Below are 19465 nucleotides of genomic sequence, written 5' to 3'. Positions count from 1 at the left end.
AAAATCTCCTTAATCCCAGGGATAGCAGACACAGTACAACTAGAACCACAGCAATCATGTTCCTTGTGGACATTACTGATGGAAACACTGACAGCCAGTCAAAAATATCTGAAATTATCAAATTCAACCAGTCATGTTCAACATGGCACATGACAATGTAGACAGACGTTTTCTCTGAGATGAAAATAAAACACAAGCAGCCAATCTGCTATTATGGGAAGCACTGTTCTGGGAAACATACATAGTTTTCATTTGCAAACATGGCAGGTTCAACATTTATGAAGCAAATGATTTAGATTTTATTAGCAGGAATAATTACGAACAGTTGAAAAGTAACATTTAAAAGGAGAGAGATGGTGCAGTTGACAAACTGGAGCACTCGGGGAGACGTTACCATTCCCAGGTGCGGATGCTCCCATTCCTCCAGTTACATCGTCTTCCATGGTGGCCACTTGATGCACCACTCAGACATGAATCAAGCGGCTTTGCCTCAACACAAGCTTTTTGGATTTAATTCCTTTTCTGTATTGGCGCAGATATTATAATACTAAGTGAGGCTAAATTGGAGTCAAATCGGAGGTGTCAACTAAATCAACTAAATACACGCCACCTCAGAGGTTCCTCAGCTGTGAACCCTTCTGGTCAATTTCAGTCCCATGGTGTTGCTGCATCCCTGGATGAGAGTTTCAGCTCTGCACTAACTTGGCTGCAATTTGTGCCTAAACCTCTCTATTGTCACGTCGTGTGCAATGGTGTCAGTGTTCCTGTGCCGTGGGTGGGTGGGTGGTTACCTGAAAAAGCCGATTATGAAGATGAAGAGTATAAGGTGGCGAGGGCTCATGTTGAGGAGTGAAGTGCTGATAATACAAGGGGGGAAGTGTAGGAGGCTTTGAAGCGTGATGGCTGATCGCCACTGATCAGGATGAGGAAGAAAGGAAGATGGGCTGCTTCTTTTCCTCCCCATGTGCGTGACGGTGACTGAGGAACAGCTGGAGGTCCCCATAGGAAGGGGAAAGTATTGTGATTAATCTGTTTATACACACGATAAACAACAGCTTCTGATGAAACGTATTTAAGAAAAGGTCTTTATTCCTTCATAAGGTACCAATTACAGTGCTACAAGACTAATGCTGTCACCCTCTGGGCATTTTAGTCCAATTATTTTACTGTGTATAAACAATTAGTTAAGCTTTACATTTTAAGTAATAACTTTTGCATATAATAAGCACATTACTGTTATGGGGCTATAGGTTTTACACTAAACTGAAACAATGTGGGTCTAAGACCATTGTGTTACTATACAATTCTAAGTAGTACCTCAGCTCCTCTTCAAACAACCATTACTCCCCTGACACACGTATTTACAATATTTATGAGTTATAATTAGTTACTGCAGACAGTGTTAGCAGTGTGTCAGTGAGCGGCAGCCTTATCAACATAGTGACACATTTCAGGAACGACCACATTTGCAGCCGCCGCTGCTCACACACACACTCTTTACTTCATTAGTGTTTCCTGCTCTCCATCTCTCTCCTTTTTTTTTTTCTTTGTCTCCCTGATAAAATTAGAAATCATTTTCAAGCCCAGCCAGCATTGTTCTGCAGTAAAAGTGATGAATCTCCTTTCCTGCTTCTAATTGTATTTTCTGCCATTTTATTTGCTCATAAAAAATTCATGTTTTCTTCCCTCTTCCCCCCTTTAAGTAAAATGCCAGGGGCAAAGCACTCTCATTGTGTTTAAGGAGAGTGAAAATTGGGAGGAATGGGGTGTCAGGCTTAGTTTTGGAGGGGCGCTGATGGCAGGGCGAGCACATAGATGTTGGCTTTGCTAATAGATGGAAATGAACTCTAACATGCATCTGAGGCCACAGCCACAAATAATGAACTGTGTCTGTAGCCAAGGGCTGTAGTCTAGCGTGAAAAATGGACTGCAGCTTAGTATGTCTAAGAGGCAGGGTAGTCGTTAATTGTCTAGATGTTTCTACATCAAGCACATTAAATTAAATGATATACCAACTGGTTTCTTTTTTCACATTTGTTACTTTTTTATGTCATCAGATGTCTTTGATTAAATATTAATTATCTGTGGATTTAGACTTCGTCTGTCCTCCCAAGCCAGAGGTCAGATGCTTAAAACTGTGGATTCATGAATACAACTTTGTGTGGGCACAATGCCAGAAATATGTATAAACAAGGTTTTTCTTCAGATTCATAAAGTCACACGGCTGTGTTTGCAACCTCTCTGTCAGGGTAGAAATTGGCACGTGTGCACAAGTCATATTTTCGCTCCCACAATCTGCCATAAATGGTTGTAGACACACCCTTAATCAACACTTTGTGTATCAGTATGCTCCCTGTTCCACCAGCCCTCACACAAAAGAAATGAATCAATATTTATAAATGCTCCTTTGACATTTTACTGATTTCATAAAAATCAGATGGCGAGTACAGCTGGCTAACTACCCAAACAAACAGTGTTTTTTTAATTGATTCATTATTTATGTTTATAGTCCATCTTTCAGCTGTTTCCTCCTTCTGCAGCTTGTGCTACGTGTATAAAATGCCCATGAGTTACATAGATTGTGTTTGCATAAATATGTGTTCACTGTGTCTGTGTGTGCTGCGGGGTGCACATTTAATTCTGTACACCTCGTCTGTGGCCCCAAGAGAAGAAAAAATGATCAACTGATAGGCTCAAATGCCTAAAACAACCTATGTTGGCATTTACCTGACAAGAACCTCTAGTGGCTGTGCAAATTATGTTGTCTCTCTGAGGCAAAGGCAGACGGAGCAATTATACTGCCTTGAAACCTCATATCTCTCACTGGCTCTGTTGCTTTCCATTTGCACTATGTCTCCATCTCATCAAAGTCCAATGAAAGGCAGGCATTTGCAATAGTGATTTTTGTGCTTTTCAAATATTTTGAATCCATTTTTGTGTCTGGTTGAAGATCAGTATGGTGGTAAACTTATATTTGGTGGGTATACTTGGCGCATCATTTCTCTGTCTTTATTCAGTGTTGCTAACTAGTTAGCAGGAAAAAGAGCATAAAACAGCAAAACTCCAGGCACTAACAGGAATATCAGGAAGGACGCTGATTAGAAAAGAATAGATCCACCAGTAGTGATAGCTGAGCTGTAAAAGGGATGCAATTGAATTGCAAGGGAGATGCTTTTCTCGTGTCTGGGGGATGGATTTGCACACCAGCTGGCAGTGGATGGCGTCCAGCAGCATTGCTGGAATGTGTCACAGGTCGGGTCAGATGAAGTTTGTGATTTAGACATGAGACCTTCATTTATTCCACAAACAGTGCTGCTCTATTTTGACCATTACTGCTATCATTCCTGAACTTTATCTGAGTAGTTTTGTGCCAAATGACTGAACAGTTGGATTTGTCATCCCATGCATAGTTACATCCTTAAGTACGAGCGCATTTCTGTCTTCCCATCTGAACCAATGGCCTAACAGGTAAGGTATTGGCTTGACATTCACACTTGTTATTCTGCACTGCACATTGGTACATGTACGAAAAAGGTTCCACATAAACATAGAACGCTCTGAATGTAATGTTCCCTCCTCATCCCTCAGCTTTCATTATTACGATTCATTTTCCAGAAATATTTCACAGCTAAAACCTTCAAGTCTTGCAAGATATATGCGTCTCCTTTTGGTCAAATTAACGTCATGTAAGACAGGCTCAAAGTCAAGTAACATTTTAGTGGGATATAGGGACATGATTCTTGACATTTTAGAAAATATTCAGTCGGTAATATTCAGTAAGGAAGTTAGCCCTGTTCATCCACAGGTTGACTCGTCTGAATGGATCCCTAAAATAGGTTCACGCCAGCTTCATACGCCAGATTTGGACTTTTTTTGTTCTGAGGAATAAAACATATCAGTAAATTCTGTACTTGTGAAGTTGAAGCATTTTTTTTTGCTGATAATAAATGGATGAAGTAGACGAAAAATATCATCCCACTGAAAACTGAGCTGTTGACAGTGAACTTGTGCTTGTGGTGGAGTTCATTCATAGCATAATGGCAGCTTTGTACTGTTGTAGATCACATTTCCTCTTTAAAATCATGACAGTGGCGATATTGTTTGGTGCAGAGTTTATTTTTGTCAACAATCAAAAATCCAGTGTAAAAGTCTTCTTCCGTCTGGTGGAGGGAGCACATGGTGATGCTAAACTGCTGGGTTGTCCTACAAAAATACAGCACAGCAACAACAACAAAAATGATGTATTTGCTTGTAATAAGTCAATAATGATAAGTAAATAAACATAGTCTGCAAAAAACATGAAAAACATTCTTAAAATTAAAGTACAGTCCTGTCTTAAGTCAGTCTAGCTCATTTACATGTCACTTGTTAGGGGATTGATATGTGTTGGATCTTACATTTCTGTAGGTTCAATGAGATTCATGGGCTAAACATCAGGCAGATACACAGGGAAATAATGTTGAGGTCTGCAGTCTTGTTAGTGGAAAAAATAGTCTACAACAGAACCATCCCACATTTTACAGCTCTCATTCACTGAGTTGATTGCAGTTTGGCCATTCAGGGTTCAGTACAGAGGGAAGGTATTTGAGGGAGAGGATGTTAAGGGGGAATTGGTATTCTCACAGGGTCTGTGTGAGTGTGGCTTTGTTCCAAAGTGGTGTGAAGAAGAAGAAGAGATAGACAGAGAGAGGGGAGGCGGTTCGGGGTGTTTCTGGTGAAGGTCAGCAGGTTAAGCCGATGGGGATCCTTGGAGACGGGGCCCTGCCGAAAAGATGGTAATGCCTCAAGCCATGATTCATCGCAAAGGCATCCATCACTCTGTGTGTGTGTGTGCGTGTTTGTTTGAGTGAGTGTGTGTGTGTGTGTGTGTGTGTGTGTGTGTGCGTGTGTGTGTGTGTGTACGTATTTTTACAATGACGTCATCCCATCAGTCCCCTGGCTGTCAGGGGCTGACAGGCAGGGGCTATGGAGGAGCAGTGTTTTCATTTCAACAGCTAGAGTGATGGGCTGCTACGGAGGAGGTGGGGCTTTTCTCTGAATGGCGGGTGCCACACCGCTCACTCTGCTCATGGGAAGTGTATTTGAGGCTATCTGCGTATGGTTAGGCAGAACTACAGACTACATTCCATCTCCTGCAGAGTAGTTCAACTACTTGTGATAATTTCAGCTCTGCGTGTACTTCATGTTCAGTGTCGGTAGCTCAAGTTTCATTGTAATCACAGTTTACTTGATACAGCCGTCCCATGCTGCTGCGTCTCTTTCCAGTGCAATCTGAGGCAGGTTAATTGAAGGGAGCTGCTGTGGGAGGCAGGGAGATGAGCTGTAACTATCAATATGGACCAGAGCCCACTTACTGGCATTCTACCAGATGCAGGAACCAAACATAGTTTTAGAGCACAAATGAATTTTCCTTCATTCTCTTTTTCTAGCCTGTGGTTAAATACAGTTGTAGAGTACGGTGGTTTTGTCTGTGTTTTTATATTTGTTATATGATGTTCCTATTAAATTTTGATTATTTTTAATGACAGAATCACAGCAATTGATGAAGCAAACCATGCTGCATCACCGTTTAAAGATAAGCATTCTGAAGTTTTGGAAGTCCCCACTGGTGCAGAGGAAGCAACGAATGCTTTGAAACAAATAATTATTGAATGACATTTTGGAGGAGCTCTGATCATTTCAGTATGAATACATAGGTGCAACTATATCTATAGATTAACAATTCACCGGGTAATGGATACTGATTCCCACCATTCTGGTCAATGCTACAATTTCCACCAGAAGCCTCGGCCTCAGGCGTTTGCTGGAATAAGTGGCAAATGTATCTTTCATGGACGTCAATTTCCTTAGAGCAGATCTGGCCAGACAGGAAGTCCTGAAAATGAATGGCACAGTGAATCCAGTCAATTTTCAAAATAAAACACCATGCGCAAACTCCAGGTCGCAAAAACCTTGTACACTATGCGCACATAATACAAGAACATAAACCAGGAATTAACGACCAAATCAGCAGAATCTGAGCAGGTTCAAGTTTCAAGAAAGCGACTTGGCTGAAACGCTGGAGGATGAACTTGCATCTATAAAGACGAAGGATGTGATCAGCGTGACAGGCGGGATCTGAAAATTAGCCTGCTGGCTAACACTGGCACATTTACAGAAATGCTGATTAATGTGCACTGTCCTTTAAATAAATAAATGAAAAATGAAATGAAATGAGGCAGCTGTTGGTGGGGATTAGACAAAAAAAATAACTGTGACTGTAACTTCATCTTTAAAGAAACATGAATCAAAAGGAATGCTAATGTTACTTCATCTCTGCTGAATGTGTAAATGTGTAATTAGGTTCATTAAACTTTCTTCACCAGCTTGTTGTTAAATTTGCCTCTGTGGCATTGGTCAGTTATCCTCTCCATGGTCAAATTACTGTGCAGTAGCAATTTGAATTCAAAATGTTGGCCCATGAAAGTTTTGGCAGGTCTGCTGAGTTCTAATTAATTGTTCTTAATGTTTTATTTCCATGTAAATTCCTATATTCTCACATAAAATATGATTAACTCTGAGCAATATTTTCCCAGCCGAATCCTCACTGAGTTTCGGGGCTTTACAAGTTTCTGTCCCTCCTGCTTAGTTTTAATTAAAGCAATGAGGATTGAGAAAACTGTGAGTGATGTCACCCTAGGACAAATTCACATCCCAAAATATGAAGTAGGCCCAGACTGTTTATATTGCTACACAGCCTGGGTTTTTCTGCCTGCAATTTGCTGCTTGTTCCACTCTTCTATTTGGTTCCTGGAATACTGACCCACTTTACTGTTGACTCTTGGTCGGCCTCAGTTGGCGGGCCCCACTCAGTGTTGGGTCACAACTTTGTCTGACTGGCAGATTGTCCTGGAAAGGCAATAAATAAGATCTAGGTAATTATCTATTGCCGGTCCTCTTGGAGGATTGTGTGCATGACAATAATCCCTCAGAGAGAGGTGAAAAAGAAATACAGACAGACGGAGAGATTGGGGGTCTGATAGAATATTGGACTTTTTAAATATTAGACATTCTGGCTACTTTACTTGGTCAGTGAGATCAGAGAGGAGGAGGAGGAGGAGGAAAATGAGGCCAGTGACACACAACAGGGGGTCCTCTGGCACCTAACACACATACAGTTCATGCCAAGAGAGGGACATATCTCAACTGTCTTAATAAGAGCCAGCGACGCTCTGGTGGCCAAACAGTATGTGTGTGTGTGTGTGTGTGTGTGTGTGTGTGTGTGTGTGTGTGTGCACAAGCATTAGCGTGTTTGCAGTGCAGTCGTGCAGTGCTGCTGCCTGCATTCATAATTAGACCCAAGACACAGCCATCAACAGGAATATAATTGGCCAATAGGAGTGAAAGGGGGGGGGGGGGTGGCAGAGCAGAGGTAAGTGCTGCAAACTTAGAAAGCGAGACAGAGGGGGGAAGAGAGAAGATGGAGAGAAAGCCATTTACATGCTAATGTCATCCTCGGCCCTTCAACTGCCTCATTGGGTACCTTGCCCACTACCCTTGAATAAGCTCTAGGCTGGCAAGCTGGTCGCCATGTTTACACAATAAACAAACAGCAATGAGGTTAAAGTCTTTTCATGCATCTTTTTGTGTGTGCCTACAGTATTAGCAACAGTCAGCTGTTGCGTAACTGTAGTGTCTGAGGGACTCGGCTGACTGCTTATCGGCCTCCTTGTCATCCTTGCGCTTTTTCTTGTTTTTGTTTCCTAGGCAACAGAATGGGCACCAGACGAGGAAACCAGGAGGTCCTGTCAGAGCAAAGGCAAAACAGAGGTAACCTTGATTTCCCCACCACCACCACCACCACCACCACCCACACACACACACACACACACACACACACACACACACACACACACACACACACACACACACACACTTCCTGTCAGTGCTGCCTGACTTACAGAGAGGCCACCTTGATATCTTCTGGCTGCCCTTATGGGCCTCCTGGGAGGGCTCTGTACTGAAGAGACCCTTCAATCAAGGCTTGTTTTTCTTGCAGTGGAGAGAGAGTTGGACTCCAGAGTGAGACATCCAAAATGACTTGCTTTCAAATATGTTGGATATTATTTTGATTACTCTTTGGAAGAGATTGCATTCATCCTTTTCGTCTCCCACAGGGCAAACAGAAAAGGATGGTACCAAATATAAAAAAAAAACAATTACATTTCTTTGGATCCTGCATCACTGAAAATACCTCACTTGTCTGCTAAAACACAAATCAGCACTATTTGGAAAAATATATGCTTCGATAAAATACCTTATTACCAATAAATCTATTTCACGCGTTTTTCAAAACAGATTTCATTTTATACTGGAACACATATTTGACTTATTGTTAAACCTTTGTCCCAATCAAAAACAGGTTTCTTTTCAGGTGCAAACAATACTTGATATTTTAGAAAAATGGATATATAAGAAGGCGGCACGGTGGTGCACTGGTCAGCACTGTCGCCTCACAGCAAGAAGGTTCCAGGTCCGAGCCCCGGCTCGGGCACCGGATCTCCCTGTGTCTGCGTGGGTTCTCTCCGGTACTCCAGCTTCCTCCCACAGTCCAAAGACATCAAGAGGGGACGAGGCTGATTGATACTCTAAGTGACTGTAGGTGTGACTGTGAGTGTGAATGGTTGTCTGTCTCTATGTATTGGCCCTGTGATGGACTGGAGAGCGGTCCAGGGTGAACCCCGCCTCTCGCCTGAAAGCTGTTGGGATAGGCTCCAGGTCTTCCGCAACCCTTAACAGGATAAGCGGAAGAAAATGGATGGATGGATGGATGGATGGATGCCTATATAAGAGTAAAGCTGGAGATGCTCATATGAAATGCTTTTGGTCCCACGCAAGTCTGATAACAGAGGACCTATAGTTCCTCAGCTTGTCTCTGCTGTTCGTTGAAAGTTTCTTTTCTTCTTCACTGCAGCTTGAATGTCAGAACTACATCAGAGTTCTGCTGGTGAACAAGACTGAAATCATGACTTGTGGAACCAATGCTTTCCAGCCGCTGTGCATTACTCGAGAGGTATGGAAAAGTTTGTGTTTGAGTGTGTGACTTTGTAGAAATTCTGTGGGAACACTACGCATTCTTCCTTTACACTCATCTCTCATTTCTTTCCATATACCCATCCCTCTGTTTATCCATCCAGGTGGGCAATATGAGTAGCGTGCTGGAGCGGGTGAATGGCGTCGCACGCTGCCCGTATGACCCACGTCACAATTCCACAGCAGTGGTGACAGAGAGAGGAGAGCTGTATGCCGCTACAGTTATCGACTTCTCCGGCCGCGATCCTGTCATATACCGCAGCCTGGGGGGCATGCCGCCACTTCGGACCGCTCAGTACAACTCTAAATGGCTCAATGGTATAGTAGCCCTGCAAAAACTATTACACATAGTTTGTCAATTATGTGATGGGATGTAAATTATGTGATCTATTATATGTTAGAAAATCATGAAAACTACCACGGGGAATCCATAAGACCCAAGATTTTATCTTCAAGTTTTCTGCTTTGCTCCACATCCAAATGAAATCACTTGCAAAGACTACAAAACAGAGAAGCTGGAACCAGCAAATACTTAACATTTTGTTTGGTACATGTACAACATTTCAGATTCATGTATGAATGCTCTTGATTATTTCTTTAGCTTTCTATCAGGCATGGGAAATGAAATCTGAAGTCTTTGGGAGCCTGATCGCGTCTAAATTATCTTTGGGTTTTCAAATAATCCAGCCGAACTTCAGTTTTAAGATAAAACTTTTGCCAAACAATCAGCAAACGTTTCTGCTATGACTTTAAACATTTTCTTAAACTCTTCTACGACTGCAGACAGGCCAAGTCTGCACTTTTTCGTCCAACACAATGAGCTCTTTTGTTTCAGCTAAGTTGGATCAGTCCACCGGGAGTGTTTTCAAGGGCTTACTAAGATTGTTTGGATTTGAAGTTGTGTATGGAACACCCATTGAAGGCTCAACGCAGGAATTGCTGGGATTCATGGAATAGCAGTGAACGTGAAATTCTCTCTATCCTGCTGGTGTAGGTGTCAATAATCACCGAGCTGCTGACTTTGGCCCTTTTCCCTCTGAACACGCCACATCCATTCACACACATCTTGACTCCCGCAGAACTGTTGATGTAGTTTCATCTCGTGCCTTTGGTATGCAGAAATGTTTAAATAATTGGTTAATGGAGGTAAATAGAATAGCGAAGAGGGAGGAGTTATTTTAGACAGCCACGCCCTAAAAATATGGGGTCAAATTCTTTCTCTAAACCATAGACCATTTTCAGTAAAATGTTGAGCAACTGCTGAAGAAATTATCTGGAAAGTTCAAGATACACGCAACATGGACATCAAATGTTAGAGGAGGAGTCACCGATGACTTCCTTGAAGAGAGCTGTGAAAAAGCTGAAGCTGAAGAGTATGCGCTGCTGAAACCTCAAAAAACAGGAGTTTAAAACGTTTCTCTCCTAAGGTAAAGTGTGAAAAATACAGGAACGGACTAAATATCTGTGTGTATCTGCAAATGTTGGCCATTCCTAGGAAGCAGCTCAGTTTCTGGTCCATGCACCTGTGATTTTCTGCCTTGACGAGTGTAATGTCTTTTGACCATTGCAGCGCAGCAACTAACGCTGCCCATTTGATCTTTAGCTGATTCAAATTCTCCCCTCTTTTACTCACTTCACTTGCTTCACATCACTACAGAAATAAAATTCAAGTTACTCACCTACCTCTTCCTCCTCCTACCTAAAATCAATGACCAGCTTCCAAACCTTGTCTTGCTCCCCACCGTTGCTACCAGGGCTCAGAGGTTGTTCGCGTCCAGGACAGAAGGAGCTCCCTGTTTCTGTCACAACGCCTGAGTCAACGCCCAACTTCCAGGAACTATAGACACACATGTTCAGACTGCTTATTTCTCCTACCTCTTTTTCCAAAAAAAGTATCTCCCTCAACGTTGTGACTAATTCATCTCTGCGGACAAAGAGCATGATGAGCAGCTGGTTCCACTTTTTGTAAATTGCTTTGGACAAAAGTCTCTGCTAGAGTACATAATCCATTGTGTGTCTGGATTAGGAGTGGTGGACAGGTATTGGCAGAGTTTGAAATATTGAAGAAGTTATTGCCTATCGATGCATTATTTTTACTGATGAATCGATCATAGTTTCTACGCAACAAGTAAGAATCAGTACGACCTTTCGGGCCAGCTGTATGACAGCAGGATGTGAAACAATTTAAGAGCATGAGGCAAAGTAACAGGGAGACATGGAGGAGAAGGAACTAGGATCATTGACTCCAAGCATAGATAGAAGGTTGGAGAGTGTGAAAAAGGTGTATGAGAGCAGTGGTGAGAGAAGAAGGAAGAGAAGGTTACGGGGCAGGAAAGAAGATGAGGAAGAGAGAGAAGCTGACTGAGAAGTCAGTGAGCGATGTAATTATTCCTCACGGCAGGGAGAGGGTGAAATTACAGCACACAGCATGCTTCACACCACATCCGCACGCTGCCTGTGTGTGCATGTGAGTGTGCACATGTACATATGTATTCAGACTCCATGCAAGGCGTGCATGTGCTTCCATATGAGACAAAGTTGTGTGTGTATTTAACAGTGACACACAGGCTGAATATGTGGGAGGGAAAAAATGAGTTGCAGAGTTGATAGTATCCTCATCAGCATAACAGCTGCCACACACACACACACACACGCACACACACACACACACACACACACACACACACACACACACACACACACACACGCGCATCCATGCCATCACAAAGCCTGCTTTGCTTCACGGCTGAATCTTTGTGGGTTACAGAACTGTGTTCCTGGTGGATTCCAGGTGAAAATGAAAATCTCATTTTCAGCTCTAAGCCTCTCTAGTTCAGGAAGACCGAAGGCAAGGAGGGGGTCTGGGATCGAATCAATCTGTTCCCTTATTGGATTGGTTGCCTGCCAGGTGCTGACCAACTGTTTCCCCTCATGCATCTGAATGACACAAAGAGCCATAGAGCCACCTGTGAAATAATTTAAACTCTGTCTGTGTGCTTCACTTAATCCCCTACAGACAAATTTACGCACTATAAATATCGTCTTCTCAGCTATAGTCACCAACTAGAGCACCGAGGTATGCTGATCTTAAGTGCATGGACCATGTGTGTGTGTGTGTGTGTGCGTGTGTGAGGATTTCACTGCCTCTTTGTCTTTAAGTGACACCATTAAAAACCTTCTCGACAACATGATTAAGCACAATCACCGTGAAGAGAACACATGATTTCTACAACATATTAATGATTTTTTTATTTTTTCAGAATATTTTTGCTTAGAATTATTTGACATATGTCATTATGATTTATTTTTATACATTGTCAGAAGGTTTTGCATGTGTTAAATCAATGGTTGTGACATATTTAGGACTATATTTCATTCAAAATAGAGGAACTGTCTGTGCTGTTCCATTTGGATTGACCTCTCCTGTGCACCTCGCACTCTCACCAAATTACCACTCACAGAGAGAAAATTTCAAGATCAGGAAAACTACATCAACAGCTGCAGTGCTACATAGCTGGTTGTTGCACCAGCTGCATTCAAAACCCTGCAAACACAAACTTAAAAAAATTACATGTACCTTATTTACATGAGCGCAATATGGGTAGCTCATGTCATCAAAATAGTCTCATTTGTTCTAAATGTGCTGCTGGCAAATGGAGCATTGCATTATTATGTATAGCACTGCTCTGCTCATAGCCAATAGTCAATCAAATCCAAAGGTGTGTATAGCTCAGTCGTTATTAGCTGACAGTATTACTCTGCTTCCAACATTTTAGTATTGTCTCTCCCAAGCAGACTCAATAAAACCAAACATAATAATCCTCATGAAGCGAGGCTTCCTTTCAGCCTGTTGTATTAAGCTTTTGATCATCAGTATGAGAATGTTGTGGATGAATCGTATATTTGCACATTTTCTTGTGACGGATGACAGGTAGGCTAACATTTCTGACATCTGAATATGCTGCATGTTTTCATTCCACAATATCAAATAATGATGCTCCTGGTTTGTAAAACAGGCACGTATTCTCTCGTCCTTCATGTCTTATACAGACACGCGAGGCATTCTCTGTCAGCTGTATGAGATGCAGCAGGCTTTCAACTAACTCCACAGAAACCCAGCTGTGCAAATGCTATCATTACTTGGCTGTGTCAGTGAAGGCAGGTCAGGGAAACATGGGTGCTGCTCCCTAGGGCACTGGATTTTTGTGCAATAACAATGTGGCTGGGAGCGGTATGTCTCAGAGGTAGCGTGGCCGTCTAGCATCCGAAGGGTCGCTGGGTCGATCTTCACTTCCCCCGGTGACCATTTCGAAGTACCCTTGAGCAAGACACTGAATGAACCCCTAATTGCTCCTGATGGCCCTGCGACAGACTGGCGATCCGTCCAGGGTGAACCCCGCCTCTCGCCTGATGCCAGCTGGGATAGGCTGCAGCCCCCCTGCCAAGGCAGGAAATCCATCATAGAAGCAGACTTAAGATGAACGAATGACTATAAATACTTCTCTCAATTTTCTGCAATTAACGTAAATACTGTTATTACTGAAAATACGTAAGGAAATTAATGAAAATACCTCGTTCAAAAATGACACGTAATTGGTGCATATTCTTCCCTTCAAACTCGAGGCTGTATTCACCGACCTGTGTTTTGGTAGCGGTCGTCCTGCAACTCCTTGATTCAGAGAGGTAGACTGTTTCTGTTTTGCCGTTTCAGCACAATAGAGGAATGTCTGGCTATGCAAGACCATTTTTGCTCTAAATGTGAATGGGCAGAACATCAGACCTATTCATATCAGTGAGCCAAGCAAATGTGTGGAATGCTGTACTTTGTACCCCCATGATGCCTGTATATGCAGTAGAAATGTGCCATTTGCTGATTTTAGGAAACCGACAATGAGCGTAATAAAGGCAGCAATGCAGCTTTTTCAATGCTGATATTCTGTCTTGTCACAGCAAGCAAAGCAGAAGTGAAACTTATAAAATTATTGTTCCATTCAGCTGTCCAACAAAGCCATGTGACAGTCGCTCTCTCTGACAGGGCCATGAATACCCCCTTTTTTCAAGAAGGCATTTTGTCATGTCAAAGCGGGAAAGAGCACAGGTGACATAAATAGCGGCTGTGTTCAGTTTAAACACCCCAGCTCCATGGCTGTCTGTTATTGTGCAGCTCACTAGGAACATTCTTCTCAAGGACAGTTAATGGAAGGTACCCTTTGACAGTATAATTTGGCTGCTTGCACTTGTGCTTTGCCTGCTTTGACAAGTCAAATTACCCACGATGAGAAGGGTCAGATTGTAAAAAACTATATGTGGGCCATCATTGAGCTATCATTAGTGACGTTAATTCCATCAGTTCTCTTTCTGCTTCGACATGTCAAATTGAATTAAAACCCCAAAATATGAACTGAATGCTGCCACATAACTTTAGCGGTGTCAGTAGACCGCGAAGCAGCTACAATAACTGTCACTAATGGATGGATATGAATCGTTTGGATTCCTGTTGTTCAGATCCAGCAGCCTGGCTGTACTTTGACTGTTTCATCTAAAGTATCATGTGATGTCACTAACGGCGCATTCACTCCTCCAGCACCCAAACAGGCTTTCAGATTGAACAGTCTGCCCACCCCTTAGCAGGATGCTGGATGGAAGTGGGGGCGGGGGCTGTTAATCACATTTGCAACCCCGCAGCATCAGTAATGCTATGCAGAATCTGTCAACTCTACCTGCCCTTTGCCTGACACGCATGCAGTTCAGTATGCGTAATCATTGGCATTTCAATGCCCAGGTGGGTTGCATGAATCCACATTTATGTTTATGTCCACACACACAAACACACACACATGCACACACACAAACACACACACTCACAGACACACTTCTGGCTTCAGCCTGTGTTGTGATTATGTGTGACCCAGCAGGCATGGCACAACTCACCTCTGTTTCACACAGACATAAATATTAAACGACACTGTTGGGTGTCATGCATAAAGAAAACGAATCTGATAGGTTATGTTCATGTTTATCTTCTTTATTGACAGTTTTACTTATCAAAAATTAGATCTTAAATGGATCTAAAAGACTTAATGAGTAGAACCTCATAAAAGGGAAAAAATAGATTATCTCACCAAATAAATGTTTCATCGCTACCAAGATGTTCTCCTGTAAAAGAACAAAAGAAGAATTTGAGGACGTGCACTGGCTGCCCCTCTAAGTTTGTTGGTTTGAAAAACTTCTGGATGCTCACTTGCCAACTGGTTCATTCCCTAACAACCATCCATTGTCTGGCACTTACCTGACACTGGATGGTGGTGACACTAGATCGAGGGGATTCAGACAACCTTCTCCCAAGCAATGTCCTGGAGCTACTCCCAGAGCGACCTCATGGTGTTCTGAAACCAGATGATATAATCTCTCCAGTGAGTTCTGGCTCTCCTACCAGTGTGATGTGTGAAACACCTGCAACCGAATGCACTGGATGTCTGAGCTCTTCACCCTGTCACTGGTGTCTGCAATAACATTTTTTCAGTTGCTACCCAAAGCTCGTGCCCATTGATGAGGATGGGACATGTCCTGATTGGCAAATTAAGAGCTTCACCTTCAGCTCTTTTCACACCACAACAGACCCGTGTGCCCACATTTCTGCATTTCAAACTCTATTTTATGGATATTTGTCGACAAAAACCCAGGATACTTAAACTCTTGCACCCCATGGATTTGCTGACTGTCATCCTGGCTGCACCACACTGCTCCAAACCAACTCAGAGACCATTAAAGGTCACAGTCGGAGGAGGCCATCAAAACCAGTTCCTCAGTAAAAAGCAGAAAAATAAACCAGAAGTCCCCAAATAACACTCCGTAAATGGTGACGTCCACTGCTTTGTGGCCAGGAAAGAATCTGCATGATTCCATCTGTTAGAGGTTGCAAGAAGTCCCGGTTGTGGTTGTTGCGAGAGGTCCCAGGTCCCAGCTCAGGCAGGGGAAAAGGGAAGCAACATGCAACCGGATGTAATTGGTATCAATAAAACTATTTATTATTTAAGGTTGTAAAATAACATGTAAAGTTACAATCTGAGGCCAAAACTAAGGAAAAGGGCTGGTGGTTGCTGCTCAAATCAAAGAAAGCAATAAAACACAAAGAGAGTCCTCATAAGGAGAACTTATCACTATTTTGATTTCTAAAAGTAGAATTAAAAAGGAAACAACAAACAAACAAACACATCCAAGTCAGCACCCCTCTGTCCTGGTGTATCTAGAGATGGAATTACGTACCTTACGTGAACCGATAGCTCTGGGTCAGTTATTGGAACTGTCCTTGCCCAAATTCGACCAACACACAAGTTATTGGGCCTCACCAACCACACAGTTGGACACACAGTTCTACACTGGCGTGCTGCACGTCAGCCGCCCTGTTGAATTGCTGTGCCAGGCTTTAGAGAAGTGGCCGAATGGTGATTGGAGAAGCTGGTTGATGCTGCACCAATACCCGCAGCTCCAGCAAGAACCACACTTCCAACTTTTGCATCCAACCAAGGACCGGTAACCACACAGAACGTTTGCATGACACAGGTGAAGCACACATTGGGGGGGGCACTTGCCGTAACAGTCAGTCACATCTTTTGATTGTAGACCTTCCTGATAGGGCTCCTTGTAGTGGCCTCAGTCACTTGATGCTTAGCAGTTTCTGACTGGAGTCACGGCTTCCAAAGATGCTCATACTTCAGGATGTGCAATTTGCTTTTAGTGTGGACCTTCGCCGAGGACCACCACCAGTCCTCCACCAGTCTGTGGTGTGTCTGTGTGGTTTCTGTGGTGTGTCTCCACTGATTTTTGTCTTTTAGTTCAAACTCACTTCCTGTGCCCTCAGTGTGGATACAAACCACAGGTTATTCCTCTTATCATACATTCAAAAGAAATAACAGGGATGTTCAAGGTATGTGGACAAGAATTTTGTCTCTTCCTGCCATTTTCATTATGGCTGTTAACTGGACATCTCTGCTGTGTGTTTTTAAGAGTGTGACGGTTTACTGTACTAGCCTCTACATTTGTGTTCGTGGGTAGGCATGCATCTCTGCAAATTAAGGGTTATTTCTCCCTTCGTCTTCATACTCGTGTGAGATCTGAGTCTATGATATCACAATAAATGGGTCCCAGTGGAATACCAAGGCAACACAAGCAGTGGAGGATTTTTCCATTTCGTTACTTCATCACCCACTAGCAGTTCTTGCCTTGAAAAATACCTCTCCATACAGAACAAAACTTCAGTCTGATGAAGTCACAGACAGTTCAGTGTCAAAACACTGCAGATCCTTTCTTTTTGACTAATTCTTTAAACTACACCTGCCTGCCCACTCCAGGTCGGGTGGGGGGGTCCCCACGGGGGTCCTGCGGGGGTCCCGCCTCAAGTGGAGGAGTTTAAGTATCGTGGGATCTTGTTAATGAGTGAGGGTAGGATGGAGCGGGAGATTGACAGGCGGATTGGAGCAGTGTCTGCAGTGATGCGGGCTCTAAAGCGATCTGTTGTAGTAAAGAGGGAGCTTAGCCAAAAGGCAAAGTTCTTGATTTACCGGTCAATCTACGTTCCAACCCTTATCTATGGTCATGAGCTCTGGGTAATGACCCAAAGAACAAGATCGCTAATACAAGTGGCCAAAATGAGTTTCCTCCTCAGGGTGGCTGGGCTCTCCCTTAGAGACAGGGTGAGAAGCTCAGTCATTTGGGAGTTACTCAGAGTAGAGCCGCTGCTCATCCATGTTGAGAGGAGTCAGTTGAGGTGGTTCAGGCATGTGGTGAGGATGCCTCTTGGACGCTTCCCTCGTGAGGTTTTCCAGGCATGTCCAAACGGGAGGAGGCCTCGGGGCCGACCCAGGACACGCTGGAGGGATTATATCTCTCAGCTGGCCTGGGAATGCCTTGGGATTCCCCCGGAAGAGCTGGTGAAAGTAGCTGGGGAGAGGGCGGTCTGGGTTTCCTTTCTGAGGCTGCTGCCCTGTGACCCAGACCCAGATAAGAGAAAGAGAATGAAGACAAAGAGCATGCATAGACAGATAATAGATAATTATCTATCTATCTATCTATCTATCTATCTATCTATCTATCTATCTATCTATCTATCAATAATATGAAATGATTGATTTAATGCAGGCTTGGTTTACTCACAACAGCTTCAGGAATGATTATTAACCCACTATTTTGACAAATATATAACTTGTTAACATTCCTTGGTCAATTGCATTGAATTATATTTAAAGCAAAAGTACTTTTGCCAACCCTTAAATAAAAGAGGGTGTCTTAATCATCCCCTTAAGGCAGATCCAAAGTTATCGTCTTTGATGCATGGATGCTAGATTAATATTGAAAAACATGTCTGAATTTTTTTCTCAGCATGCTGACACCAATGCATTAGTATTCTGTGACGAGTCAGGTGTTTACAGTGGTTGACAGTATCATCCTGTTCAGAATATCTATCATTGTGCTTTACCTGATAACCCAACCAGCACAGAGGGCCATGAATCATAGGCTGTGTCACCAAGGGACATAAACGCAGCACAAGCATCCAGTTAAACAGACATAGCCCCATGGATTTACCATCAAAATATCAGACGGATTTATTAGCAACCACTTTTATTTTCTCCTCCTCCCTCTTTTTATTACAGTCAATAACAGGGAGTACAGGGGTCAAAGCAACAAAATCTGGAGAATAAATATTGCAAATATCCGTTTCCCTGGAGTCACCGTGTAATCTTCCGTTCTCTTTCTCCCAACAGAGCCACATTTCATCTCAGCCTATGACATCGGTCTGTTCACCTTCTTCTTCCTGAGGGAGAACGCAGTGGAGCATGATTGTGGCAAGACTGTCTACTCCCGTGTAGCAAGGGTCTGCAAGAATGACATTGGCGGGCGATTTCTTCTAGAGGACACCTGGACCACTTTCATGAAAGCAAGGCTCAACTGTTCGCGCTCTGGAGAGATCCCCTTCTACTACAATGAGCTGCAAAGCACCTTCTATCTCCCTGAGCAGGACTTGATCTACGGCATCTTCACCACTAATGTGTGAGTGAATGCAAATGAGAATGTACTGTATCAGCACATTGAACATACAACTCTGATTCAAACTTTTTGTGGTGTTGGGCATCTTAACGTAGGTGGGCACCGCTAGTCATTTCTAGCAACTAACTTTGATGCACATTTTGCTGATGATTAGAAAATGGTGATGGAAACCGTAAAATTAAAAAAATAACAATGAACTTCATTTTCACTCAAACGATATGCTAGTTTTAGGGCATTTTTCGTTGCCTTGATTGCCTGAATCAGGCTTTGCTGTCAACAGGCAGCGAGAGCTGCGAGGGGCACTCGACCTTACTGACCTTATGACTCATTTGATGGTACAAATCTATCA

General features: G+C 43.0%; 1 protein-coding gene across 7 annotated transcripts in view; it reads left to right on the top strand.

Annotated features, from left to right (window-relative positions):
* sema5ba (sema domain, seven thrombospondin repeats (type 1 and type 1-like), transmembrane domain (TM) and short cytoplasmic domain, (semaphorin) 5Ba) overlaps positions 1-19465 on the top strand; it is a 190854-nt gene that overhangs the window by 122885 nt on the left and 48504 nt on the right. For all 7 annotated transcript variants that reach the window (XM_086220867.1, XM_086220866.1, XM_086220868.1 and 4 more), the window contains 4 exons: positions 7747-7809; positions 8954-9052; positions 9177-9390; positions 18834-19119. In XM_086220867.1, the coding sequence (XP_086076993.1) occupies positions 7747-7809; positions 8954-9052; positions 9177-9390; positions 18834-19119 (662 nt within the window). The remainder of the gene's footprint in view (positions 1-7746; positions 7810-8953; positions 9053-9176; positions 9391-18833; positions 19120-19465) is intronic.

The sequence above is a fragment of the Aulostomus chinensis genome, chromosome 12 (genome assembly GCF_037954235.1).
Source record: "Aulostomus chinensis isolate RoL2024-O1b breed Wild chromosome 12, RoL_Achi_v1.0, whole genome shotgun sequence".
NCBI lineage: Eukaryota > Metazoa > Chordata > Actinopteri > Syngnathiformes > Aulostomidae > Aulostomus > Aulostomus chinensis.
Note: the sequence above shows the minus strand (reverse complement) of the source record. Positions and strands in the feature narration are given on the sequence as shown.